The following is a 14044-nucleotide window of genomic DNA, read 5'->3' on the forward strand; positions in this document are numbered from 1 at the left end:
ATAAAGAGAACAAATATCAAGCTTAACACTTCATGAATTGAATAATCAACAGTCTTAAAAAAACAAGACATTGTTAGATTACCCAAAGTCCTAAAAGATAAACTGGCAAAAAATCACAGCCATTGTGTTGTTGAACAAACAATATATTGTCATTAAATTTTTGTAAAGTGACATTATGTCGTCGATAAAATCTTCCAAATCTAGTAAAATCCAACATGTGATTAGTTGATCAATATAGAAAATTGTGGAAGTTTAAACATAAGCTGATGAAGTACTCTTCAAATGAACAAGGTAGATTCTAATGACAATCATCATAACCAAATAATAATAAAAAGATTCCTTTGCCACACGTTTCAACCAAAAGCATACATTATTTTGGTAACTGTCTGTACAACAACACCAACACAGTATCACTGACCAATCATTAAAAGCTAGTAAAATATCTTTCAAAAACCTTTGATCAGAAGACATTTGTTTAAAATTCATCTTATATCATTCTTGTTTCTCATGGTAAAGAACACCTTGTTTCCTAGCAAAACCATGTTTGTTTGAGATCAAAATTGGAACTTAGGACCCTGGGTAGTATTTTATCACATTTTTTTCAATATAGTACCTTGGTACTGTAGCTCACCTTTGTGGGATGATATAATGAGAGAAGACCCAGCTGGAGGATGCAAGATGCTGCTTCAAAAGAATCAAAATAACTGAATCAAACCAATTTACAATTTCAAAAACAACAATAATAAAGTTGTAGCCATTAGAAACTGATTCTTTACAAAGTACTACAACAGTAGTTTAGTAATATTAAAGTGTATATTGACAATACACTCCGGAAACATCTTCCATTTCAAGATGTGTCTACTTAAAAATAAAGCTCTGGCGTAGATGGAGTTTCAACTGTGGCATATCTATATAAAATCCCTTTCAACTGTGCCATATCTATATAAAATGGGTCCCCTATAAAGCATTGAATTGAATTGAATCCCTAGCCCAAATGATCTTTTCTAATGCAAAGAAATCCAAAGAGGCACATTAACTGTTTAAGGGTGTTTCCAACATCATCACTGTTTATGTTAGGACACCTTCAAGGTTAATTTCTTCCCTGTTCCATATATCAAATTTCTGATGAAGACCATTTTCAGAGCTGTCAACCCCTAAAGATGGTTTGGAGTGAGACTGAAAAAAATAAGCCGGGGTCCAGCCGGGGTCATGTCGAGGGCGACGCCCTGGTGGGGGTCTCTGGGGGGCAAAGCCCCTCGTCCCCGAAAATGAAGTTTAGTGATTTTCAGGAGCATTTGGAGCCTTCTGGTGGCATTATTTTGACACTAAAAGATGCATGCTAATAAATAATAATAAGCCGAATCATTCGCATAAACATCGTTTTAGTACTTCGTTCATTCAGGCGTTCTTTCAGTGTTGAACTTCATGCAAAAACGAACGAAAATGCGTATTAATTTTGAAATTATTTTCGGCTACCAGATATGCGTGAGATTATTATTTGGACGCGTGAGAGTGTGACATTTGTCAATAAAGCGTGAGACTCACGGCAAATGCGTGAGAGTTGACAGGTATGCATTTTGATAAAACAAACTGGAGGCTTCATTTTTAACTAAAAGTGTTCTTGATGCTTCTAAATGATTCCAATACTTTGAACCCAAAGACATAATCATGATAAAATATCTATATAATAAAAGAAAGAAAAATTATAATTGAGACTAACTGACTCAACAAACAGCTGGATAAAGGAACGGATGAAATCCAAAGACATAACCTCATATTGATGATGTCAATGTGAGAGTAAAACATGGCCACCTGCCTGCATCAAATCTTAAAAAATTCGTAAACTTGAGACTCAACACTATTCTTAGCCTAAATATCTGTCAATGGTGTAAACCTTTTTCAAGAGGACAGGATAGTGAGTTAGCAAGGCAATCTGAATAGATACATGTGTTACCACAGTCTGACATTGGAACAAAATGGAAAAAATAGCAATGAATATTTTCAACTGGGCTTGTCTTTGGTAAAATTTACGTCAACTGACTTGGATAAAAGTTCACCAAAGTATCTATAAAAGACTGTCTTTACAGCGTAAGGGCTATACAAAATGTTACTGACGCTGTGTCTCTGTCATACTGACTCCTCTGGATATACAACAGCTTAATATGTAGAAGAGTCATCGACTCGGTGATTCTTTCATAGTATTCACAACTTCTGGCTTGATTGCAGATAATACAAACATTTACAGAATTTATGAATATAAATTAGCATAACATCACACTTCTGTACAGTAAGAATGATAATATATATAACACATGACCGGAGGTCTAGATGCTTTAACAATCCCCATCAACGGTCTCTTGACGGGTCGTAGACGAGGTGTAGATGGGAGGACTAAAATGTAGATGTTATGACATCTGTGGTTCATCTGTGTTCTCATTGGGTGGCTCTGGGAGCTCGGTTTCCGTGGCAACCTCTTGTCGTTCCACTATGCTCATGCGACAAATTGGGCAGATCTCTAGTAGCAAGGCACAGACATCACAGAAACCCCTGCAACATCACCAGTGATAGAGTTAGTGAGTGAATGCTGTTTTATGCCGCTCTCGGTTTCATTTTGGCTCGCAATTTGTCAGAATTACCAGTGGTAAGCATAATCACTTGCAAATTCACAAAAATTGAAAAGAGAAAAACAAAAACATTTGAAAAGAAGTGTTCAAAACAAACCACACTGTCAAAGTAGATTCAAATTGTTCACTTGAAACATATGACTAAATCCTGTTGGCGATTTATCTTTAAAACTTTAAACACAATGAATTATGACAAATGACATCTTTTTACCTACCAAGCTGATTGTTTGGACAAAATTCTGTAAATCTCTCACCTACCCAAAACCCTGCTGCCAAAAGAATGTGTCCTTACCTGTGTTTACATGGCCTCAGCATGATGTTGGCCTGGCGATCAAAACAGAGCGTACAGGAATCTTCCTTCACAGTCACTTGCTTCAACAAATCCAACTTTTTGTGCCTGGAACATGAACAGTATATGTTTATCTTTCTACTTACTTACTTACGTTCTGAGTAGTGAGTGAGTGAGTGAGTGAGTGAGTGAGTGAGTGAGTGAGTGAGTGAGAGTGGAGGAGGAGTGAGTGAGTGAGTGAGTGAGTGAGTGAGTGAGTGGTGAGTGAGTGAGTGAGTGAGTGAGTGAGTGAGTGAGTGAGTGAGTGAGTGAGTGAGTGAGTGAGTGAGTGAGTGAGTGAGTGAGTGAGTGAGTGAGTGAGTGAGTGAGTGAGTGAGTGAGTGAGTGAGTGAGTGAGTGAGTGAGTGAGTGAGTGAGTGAGTGAGTGAGTGAGTGAGTGAGTGAATCAAGAATATTCTCAAGATGCAGTGTGAGGACATTATAGGTTGTTCACTGGTCCAGGGGGGCATGGGTTGATATACCGAAGGGCGAGGGGAACATAAACAAACATAGAGGGTACATCAACCCATGTCCCCCTCGTGACCAGTGAACAACGTATTTATCTTACCGAACATATCAATGTTAATTTTGAACTGTTTGAAACACAGGTATTGGATCATGCTAAGGAGTACCGGAGTTAGGCAACAGCCCATAAACTACTAACAATAAGTACCAAACAAATTCCCACAGTTTGGCATTTCCAGCGGGTAATACAAAATGTTTGCTTGTAAGCGGGGTACATTGACTGGATCAGCCAATCAGAAAACGACATTTATGTGTGAGGTAAGATAAATTTTATCATACAGTGGATAGTGTTTTTGGCAGGATAAAGGCAGATAAAACATATTTTAAGTATCCGTTGAGGTCACATACGGATATCGATGCAAAGTTTGAGAGATCATATGCAAATTTTAGAGACTGTTTTCACAGTGTAAACAAACATGGCTTCAGGTCCATCTATTGGCGATCGTGTCTGGATTGACAGCCGTGGTTATGGTACTGTCAGTGCTTTGATCCAAGATAATTCATGTCTGGTAATGACAGAGGGAGTGGATTACGAAGCCAAGATAGATATTCATAGGCTTACGAAGATACCAACACCAGTTCCCCGACCGACTGTGTTAGTGAGCAGACGGCACCAGAATCCAGGTGCCGAATGTCACACGAACATTAAAGTGTATTTGTTGTTCAAAAGGTTAATTGAAGGTTTCTGAAGTTCCACACTAGTCTGTTGCTATTTTTCAAATGTAAGCTAAGATTTGTTGACAACAATACGTGCTTTAACATAAAAACATACTGGAAACTAGACCTAACAACTAGATGAAAACTGTGTCACCGAGCTTGTGATGTAACATATTACTACGCACATATTTGTGATGTCATAGATCGCAGTGCACATTCCACGAAGTTTAGTTTCATGCTTTGTGGCAGAAATCACATTTTTAAAACTTATAACGTAAGAATGATATTGTATGATAAATAGGTTATCACACTTGTGTGTTTTGGAATGGTTAATATCCTGCATTAGGAATAAACACTATGTATTTAGCTCGCCAAGGCTCGCTAAAATACAATGTTTGTTCCGAAGGCAGATATTAACCATCCCAAAACACATCTCGTGATAACCTATATTAATAATAATGGATAGCATTTATATAGCGCAAATCTCCGCAAAGGACTCTTTGCGCTTGGGTATATTCCTCGGGTATACACAAGGGGAGACAAACAAGAGGTGCTAATGAAATATTGTGTCAAGATTTCCAAAAGAGAATCAATCAAGGGAGACATATTCTTCTCTCAAATACACAAATGGAGAAAAGCTTCGGATGTGAGGGACGTATCATGTCTGGAATCCCCCAAAGGAGGAGAGCACAGAGTGCCATATAATCAGTGTCCGAAATAAGGCCCGTCCGACTGCCCAAGACGGGCTAGATTTCTCACGGGAGGTCTAAATTTACTGCCAGCGAGCCCGATGATCTGGTAAACATTTTAGATAACATGTTCCATACATCTGAGTAAATTCACCATATCATAAAATCTAATTTTCAAATTGAGCATTACATTTAGACTTGACAATTTCTGTTTGAACACTGAACTGTCATATCGCAAGTTCAAAGCACTGCGTTGAAATATATTGTCACTATTACAGCGACACCTATCGATGTGCGGAGTACATACGCACGTCTCAAGTTCATTAAATTATTCATAGTAACTAAACATTGAGTTATTTTCTTTGAATTATCTGGTCTGGTTAAATCCATTTAAGTCTGATAACATTTTGAAGTTACCAGCCCGAATGTCTGGCAGGTTTTTTGGCTTATTTCATACACTGATATAACCCTAAAATGAGATCAGTACAGGGTGCTGGGACAACAGGAAGAACTGACCTGGGCAAGATTATCCTCTCCTCACTTGTCAGCTCCCCGAAGTCGTTGAAGCTCTTGAATGGTACATTGGGGGCAAAGCTGAATGGCTTGTCACCGAAGTTGAATTCACACTGTTGAAATGACATGAAACTGGCAGCAGCAAAGAAACCACTCCTGAAAACACACAAGAATATGTAGAGAGAAATGGTCCTGAGGCAGCTTCAGAGTTAACAAGAGTCATCAGAAGATGACATATCCCCCCGGTCCCCACATCTTTGAAAGAACAAATCATCTGACAGTTACTTAAAGCGCACCCCTCACTTTTGGGACTAAGTCCGAATCGTTTCCATGGAAACCGGGAAAAATAAAAATGCCAAAAATCAGCAAATAGCAAAAGGCACCACTTTAGGATCTGTTTGATATATCTACCATGTTTTTGTTGAAAAATATTGAACGGTTCTTGAGTTATGCTCCGGAAACGAAAGCAATCCTTACTTTTTGAGACTAAGTCCAAAATGTTTCCATGGAAACCGGGAAAAATAAAAATGACAAAAATCTGTAAATAGCAAAAGGCACCACTTTAGGATCTGTTTCATATATCTACCAAGTTTTGTTGAGAAATATTGAACGGTTCTTGAGTTATGCTCCGGAAACGAAGCCCACCCTTCTTTAAGACTAAGTCCAAAACGTTTCCATGGAAACCGAGAATAATAAAAATGACAATAATCTGTAAATAGCAAAAGGCACCACCTTAGGTTATGTTTGACATATCTACCAATTTTGGTTAAAAAATATCGAACGGTCTTTGAGTTATGCTCCGGAAACAAAATGATTACGGACGGACGGACGGACAGACGGACGAGGCGACGACTATATCCCACCGCATTACATGCCGGTGGGATAATAAGGGGCGGTGGGGTAGTCTAGTGGTTAAAGAGTTGGCTCGTCACGCCGAAGACCCGGGTTCAAATCCCGACATGGGTAAAATGTGTGAAGCACATTTCTGGTTTCCCCCGCCGTGATGTTGCTGGAATATTGCTAAAAGCGGCGTAAAACCAAACTCAGTCAGTCAGAGTTAATAACAACAGGAATAACTTGGAAAAAAATCAGAAATTCAGAAAAGACACATTGAGTCTTTCTGTAAGGTATCATTATCAAATGTATGCTTTGAAAGAATGTTATGACATAATGTAAACATTGTAACTTTTTCCACATGACAGTTGAAGAAGGCAACACTGTTACATCACTATCTTTATAATGATGTTTATTGGTTAAACCTTCCAAATGTCTGTTATTATCCAGTAGACTAATGGCTATTCACACTAAAATATAATGATACTTAGGCCAAACAAATATAATGTTGAGGTTCTGATTAAACCTCTATAAAATTTAGGGTAGTTAGGTAGGATTTTTTTTTAACATATTTTTTTTAAAGGGAAAGTACAAACTAATAACACATATATCAATGTGTAATTGTTTATTCAATCAAGCTTGCGGTCATCATGTCGACTTTCTCTGTCAGAATGACCGATATTGGTCAGTGCCGGGAAAACACAATCGTATCTGAAAGCTTATTTTATTCAGTCCGCTTAAAAAAAATGGGTCGGCTCCGGCATTCAAGGGTCGGTCGGGTAATTGGAACAACAACATTTTCTTTTAGGCCATATGCTCATCTAAAACATTGAAGTTTTGCTTATGGACATGTATAATAGTCTATGGAAATGTGTAAAAAGAAATTCAACATTTTCACTATTTAGTTTCAAGGGAACAATAATTTTTCTTAACATTCCTAAAAACTCTTAATGTCAGATTAATTCTTTTTCTCTGCACTGATATCCAAGCTGTGATGCACCAAGGATCCATCTGAGCCAAACCTATATACTATAGGTAGAAGATTTCAAGCTTTGCTGTTTCAGGTTCCAGTGGCATTGTAAAGCCATGCTTGGAAGTCACACAAGTACTGACACTTGAAACTTTGTATTTGAACAGTTTTACTACTAGTGAAACACCATTTATAATCACAAACTGTCTCTGATTTCCTTATTCATATTATTTCCTGCAAATACAGTTTAAATAAGCCGCATAATCTAGGTTGCCAAATCAGTAACTGGATGAAAACTGCTCTCACTTGTTTATTTTCTTCTAATATTTTTATTTCAATCCTGGTACATTTTGCTTCCATCAGAGGGAGAGGCGGACACTTACCGTGCATAGGTGAAGAGCTGAGTAAAGGGAGGCAGGGGATCTCCGTTCAGGTAGAAGATCAGTTTCTGACTATCCACATCCAGCAGCAGACCCAGGACATCACCTACAACAGAGAGGGGTCAATGAAGGTGTAACGTTGAGGCACAATCTGCATCATTTCACATATATAACAGGGCAGTCAAGTAGCCTAGTGGAGTGAGTGAGTGAGTGAGTGAGTGAGTGTGTGTGTGTGTGAGAGAGAGAGAGAGAGAGAGAGAGAGAGAGAGAGAGAGAGAGAGAGTATAGTTTTACCCCATATTTAGCAACCTACCAGCAATATCACTGCATGGGACACCAGAAATGGGCTTCCCATGTGGGGATTCGAACCTGGGTCTTTCGCGTGACGAGCTAATGCTTTAACCACTAGGCTACACCACCGCCCCTGTACCCACGTGAGGAATCAAACCCAGGTCTTCAGCGTGACAAGAAGACGCTTTAACCATTAGGCTACCCCCTTGCCCCCTTTGTGGTTAGAACATCACTCATAACACTGTAAACTTGGGTTTGATTCCAGTTATGGAAACAATGTGTGATGCTAGTTTCTGTTATCATGATATAGCTGGAATATGCTAAAGGTTGTTAAACCTTACTCTCTCACATATATCATGAGGGAAACAATCAAGCCAAAATGTAACAATCCATGGTGTTGGGGACAAAAAGTGTGATCCAGGTCATACATTTAAACCATTCTTGCTTGTTGTTCTATATGACTAGCATGGAGCACTTGGGACACATACTGCCATATGGAGTGAGTGAGTATGGTTTTACGCCACTTTTAGCAATATTCCAGCAACATTACGGTGGAGGACACCAGGAATGGGCTTCACACATTGTACCCACTGCCATATATAACAACCACCCTGGACATCTAAAATTACAGAGTCCCATATACACAGGTCTGTGATCGGAGTGGAACCTACTGGCAAACAAGGATAAGTTGAACACCCACCTGACAATTGACCCGTATTAGCATGTATGAGTGCTGCGCTTGCCATTGTTAGTGAAGGGGCCCCAGGTTGTCCGTGATCAAGTGTAGTGCGACTTGCTACACTGACGTGAGAGTCTTATGAGCAAGGCGTGTGCAGCTACATGTGGAATCAATTTCACTGTCATGTAATGCACATGCACTAGCCTACATCTGCACTACTTTTCACAAACAAAATGGGTTTGCTCATTGCCGTGCACCACCTACTTCTCGTAAATGCATTCTCTGCGCTGGTCCAACTTATCCTTGTTTGCCAGTACCTCATACAATACATGCATATTTCTATACATATTTCATCATTTGTAAATTAATACCCAAACCTAATCTAGCTCAAAAAGTAATATCATAGTCTATATTATGGATAACAATGTCTTGTTAACTCTTAGCTTGATAACAGTGCAAGAACCGACACCAAAATGGCGATAAATGCAATGAACAAAAGTTGTTATCCATAAAGTTGCATGCTTCATTTTTGACTCGCCAACTTTTAGAATGCCGATAAAACCATTAACCTACCTCTTATTACCCTCGCGTCATGGGTTTCCGCTGTATTAAGAAATTTATGACTATGAATATGATCGCTCATATTGCCAAGTCATATAAACTAAACATAGTGTTAGATGACATACCTTTGTATCATTTAATGTCAATAAAACATTTTTGTCATTCTGATGTTCATTGTTGTCCGTATCAGACGACAGGCAGCCATTGTGCACAAAATCTGGTGACGTCATGTTTCCATGGTATTTCCTACAGATCAAATTACGGGCACACAGCACATGTCACAATCTCACACATTGTCAACATCCAATCCGGGAGTGTCAGTGTCGGTTTACAGTAATAACGAATTTGATAAATTGTAATACAGTAAACAATTTTGTAGAATTAACACAATAGTCACATTTCTTCAGCATATATTTCCAGTTCATAAAATATGTAGCGTTAATCAACGGGATACGCGAAATGAAAAGTGAACAAACAACTTAAGAGATGACCCTATCGGGCTTCCATAGTTTAAAAAATAGAGCTGGGATTCCCCCCTTAGGTCACGTGATTTTTATTATTGATAACATCAGCTAACAGACGGGCGATGTTTGGAAAACTTTGAAGCTGAATAAGTTTGTAGAAAATGTTTGTAAAGATCACACAAAAAGTGCATTACCTGCTAGACATAAAATTGCATTAGTTTTTAATAGTAGATGACTGTACGTACGCATTGAATTGATGAAAGTCTGAACATTTTTTGCTTAGAGCCGTGCCAATCGACTGATGAACGTAAACAATTGATAGGCGGCACGATTTGGTGAGTGGCTCGTGAGAAATTATGTCATTAGAAAATACCATGGAAACGTAAGTACCACGGAATCCTATGACAGCATGATAATATTTGGCAAGTCTACATTACTGCAGTTTCTGTAGTCTCTCAGGGTTTTATCAAGTAATTACAGTTTGTTTTTGTAAAATATGTTCATTACAGAGTCCAGATGTTTGGCTGTAAGGTAATCATCAGGACACATTATAACAGTTGGAGTAAGACTGCCAGTATGATTACAGCTCTACCGGCTGGGTGTGTCAGCTAGCCTGACTCCTCTTCAACAAAGACGTGGAGCATGACAATAAACACTCACGTCTAAAAATGCTATCAGTATCAGCAGAAAGCTACACAGAGTCTATTTTTGCTACAGGACCTGGTCTCATGGAACAAAACCAACAACAACAGCTGAAATCCAAAACCTCCCACACCAGCTTTTATACACCATAATACCCTTTGTGTTGTGGAGCTGCTGTGGTCCTGCTGGATCTCAGAGGGTGCCAAACCGCTGTCAGAATAGCAGCCACAAAACAAAGGTGTCCTGCGTCTCACTGGGAGATGCATGGTTGGAGATACACATACACATAGGGCTGGTGGCATTTGCTTGGTCAACCACTTGTACCATTCGGTATAGACTAAGGCTTAGTCTCTGAATATATATAATTTTGATAGTAACAAATAAACCCCTTTAAATTGAAAAGGAGCCCCAGTTAGATTGGAAATTGAACCTGAGGGAATCTAGACTTGCTTCATTTACAGCTTTAGCATTGCAGGGACGGTTATGTAATAGGAAAAATAATTCAGTTCAGGGACTGTGACACTGACTACCGTAGGTAGCATATGTTAGGATTACACTTTCTCAGTGGACAGATTCTGGTACTTTCGTTGGGTTGAGTCCCATGCAGGGTTCAAACCCACACCTTCAGAGTCAGGCACCTAATCGCCAGCACACGTACTACATAGCAGGACTTGTGAACATACACATTATTTCCTAACCCTGCACAAGCAGCTGACAATCCATCTCTCCTCATAAGTCCCTGATAAGTTTCCATTCATACACTGATTTATTTCCTATTTGGGTCTTCCATGATGTTGTTGTTGGGCAACAAACAAATGCTCTTTACTGCAACTATGAAGTGGGCAGTTTGTCTGGTAGAGCATGCACGGTTATTTTTTCAGGAACACCAGGTATCATCACAGATTTCCATCAAATCTGTTTATTTTTTCACTAATTGTCCATTTACTACCAATGGAATGTGTTCTTGTAGATAAATATGAATTATACTGAAGCTATTTAATAAAGGTGACAAAACCTTGGCCTCAATGCCAAAGTGAAGTAGGATTCTATTCATTCTAGTAATCCCATCATCTATTATATCAACAGCCCTGCTCATGCTAGCAGACTTATTTAGCACACACACACTGGGGTAATGTATGCCTTACTTAAGAATAAATGTACTAAGGTCATCTTAAAATAATGACAATATATTATTGATAAAGGAAGTAAATGAAAAACACTTTTTTCAGCAACCTTTCAGCAATATCCAACAGGGAAACCTAAGAATGGATTTCACGAACTGTTACCCTGTGGGATCTGAACCTCGGGCATCAGTGACAAGTGAACGCTTTTACCACTGGATTACACTACCCCATGAGTGTGAAATCTGTGAGAAAATACTAAATGCATGAATTCTGTGACATCTTCTTCAGGTGTGTGATACCTGCTTGAGTATAAAATAACAAAGCCATCGGCAGCCGGCCCCTGCATCCTATTCAAACCCTGTCACATAAATCTTCCCGCTTCAGAACATATGAGCGATATTAATCAATATTTCAGTACAGAAGGACCACATATCATCACCCTATTACACAATGATCTACCATAATTCATATTCACTGAACATGATAGCACGTGCGCCAGTCGACATCAAACTGTCTCGCACAGCTCATAAACACACAAAGCATATAACACGAAATAGATAATATTGCATAAGAACGGACCAGCAAGTAGACAGTTTTGCCTCAGAGAGAGCTAGGACGAAACGAGAGCACACTGCCAGAACATATCGCAATGAAACAGAACAACACACCCTAAAACCATTAGTTTCTGCTAGCTCTAGCAAAAGAGTAACTTTAACACGTAATTATTTGTTTGTCCTCACACCACCTATAATCAGGGATGGAAATTGACTCAAAAACCAAACAGGCCCAGAGGGCCAGAAGGATTTTTTCTGCTTGCCCTGCAAAAGGTTAATGGTCCCTGTAACATAATAAGACTTTCAAATTTCAAATAATAAAGGCTCAAATGTTTATGCCAAGTGTCTAGAATGGAGATTAGATTTGGGAAGGTGTTTAAAGGAATTGAGAGGATGATATATAATTATCAGCCTGTGTCAACAAACTTACAGGCCCCATGGGTTAGTGGAATTATAATTATATTAGCCCAAGGTAATTACTAATAACATCGGTCTGCAGGTGAACGTTAATTTCCAGTCCGTCTGATAGCTTCAGAAGTGTATCATATTGGACAGTATCTCACTAAAGATGCCAATTTCTAACCTTTAACATTAGTCAAGCTGTTCTGGACCACTGAACCAGTCTGATACCAGGGTCAGAATGGTGTAATGATATGACGATACAGTATTGTATTGTGAGACAAGGTGTGAAAATGTCTTTAGGTCATGCGTCTGTAGCAAAACCAATGCTATCCCTGCTACAGAACAACACCTCAAATGTACCTGTACTCAATAACTTAGTCTGTCTCACAGCCCCTGAACCTCATTATGTTACCCTTTACAATACCCTTCCTTCTAACGCGAAAGTCCGAAATGAAGCAAGTCTACATTTCGCAGTTCTTAATCTCCCAGCTTGCTGAGGCTTCTTTTCAATTTAAATGAAATTATCTGTTTCTATCAAAATAATGTATTTTCAAAGACTAAGTGTCAGCCTATCAATAACTGTGTGAAGTCTGTGGTTGAAATCTGCTGCAACAACTTGTACCCCAGTTGTGTGTATCTTCACCTGGACATACGCCAGACGTCTACAGACTTGTACAGACACACCACTGTAGAAAATCACCCATGTCAGTCTTCCTCACAGTTCACAAACACACAAAACATGTTATTGCTTTCTGTTGTGAGCTGATCTATTGTGTTCTAACTACATAATATATTTTCCAAATGTCATACACTGTTCTTTGCTCTGTAGTAAGAGATAGGGGATACCCATTGAGTGGAGTCTCGTATCTTATCAACCTTTACCTCAAGGACCTTTACACCTTCCCCCCAAAACCCTGCCACACTGCATGTAAAATGTTCTCAGCTATTGGCCGAATTCCATAATACCACAAATATGGTGAATATATCTGGCCAATAAATAAGTACAATCCCTATGAAGCATCTACTATAGGCCAAATGAGACTTTAAAGATGTAAGCTTATGGCTTCATCGTCTATGCTTGCGTCATGTACAATGATGGATGCTCTTGTAACTTAGATCAGCAGGAGTGGCATGATTTTCTGAAAGTCTGTTGTTGATAACTACTGTTATTCTACACCATCCTGTAGACCTACAGCACTATCTTTCTGTATATACCTGCCTCATTAACAGCCAAAAATCAAATATCAAATAGCCAAAAATCAAAGCTGTATTAATCAATCATGATAAACATTTTGATTAACACACAAACATATGGAAAAACTCTGTATGGCCTGTTCCGGAGAACTGTTTTGGAGAACTGTTTCTGTGTTTTTACATAATGTTGGGAAAATAAGAGATTCCGATGTTTTTCTGTAAAAGCATGTCACTTCTTATCATATCTATGAATGTATTTTGGGCCAGTGGCCTAGTACTGAATACAATGTCTGTCTGTCTGTTTCTGTGTTTGTGAACATAGAACTATTGAGCATGTTAGCAGAGTGGAATCATGGCAACAGGTGGTATATTCGACAGTCTCATTTGATGGGGACTTCAAGTCTTGCAGTGTAAGACTGTCAGTTTAGTCATTTTGTCTGCAGCCATGCAAGTAAATGGGATCAACTGCATATAAGGACAGTAACTACATAAACTAATCTATTCGCCATGTTAACTGCCTTGCCAATGAGCAACCCACGACCAGCTTCATGACCAATTTGTGCTTGCCAAGTAATCCTTACAAGTGCCCTCTTATGAGAATAAAAATAAACAT

General features: G+C 38.9%; 1 protein-coding gene and 1 long non-coding RNA gene across 2 annotated transcripts in view; one reads left to right on the top strand and one right to left on the bottom strand.

Moving 5' to 3' along the window:
- The first annotated feature begins 276 nt into the window (after positions 1 to 276).
- Positions 277 to 12093, top strand: LOC124284803. The gene is made up of 3 exons (XR_006900648.1): positions 277 to 793; positions 4823 to 4828; positions 12083 to 12093. It is a non-coding gene; the product is annotated as an uncharacterized LOC124284803 (long non-coding RNA).
- LOC124284771 (RING finger and SPRY domain-containing protein 1-like) overlaps positions 1580 to 14044 on the bottom strand; it is a 64863-nt gene continuing 52398 nt past the window's right edge. The window contains exons 11-14 of the mRNA XM_046720889.1: positions 7524 to 7626; positions 5340 to 5492; positions 2917 to 3021; positions 1580 to 2547 (exon numbers count right to left, since the gene is read on the bottom strand). Coding sequence (XP_046576845.1) covers positions 2406 to 2547; positions 2917 to 3021; positions 5340 to 5492; positions 7524 to 7626 — 503 coding nt within the window. The 3' untranslated portion in view covers positions 1580 to 2405. The remainder of the gene's footprint in view (positions 2548 to 2916; positions 3022 to 5339; positions 5493 to 7523; positions 7627 to 14044) is intronic.

The sequence above is a fragment of the Haliotis rubra genome, unplaced genomic scaffold, assembly GCF_003918875.1.
Source record: "Haliotis rubra isolate DU_JTF1 unplaced genomic scaffold, ASM391887v1 Scf11, whole genome shotgun sequence".
NCBI lineage: Eukaryota > Metazoa > Mollusca > Gastropoda > Lepetellida > Haliotidae > Haliotis > Haliotis rubra.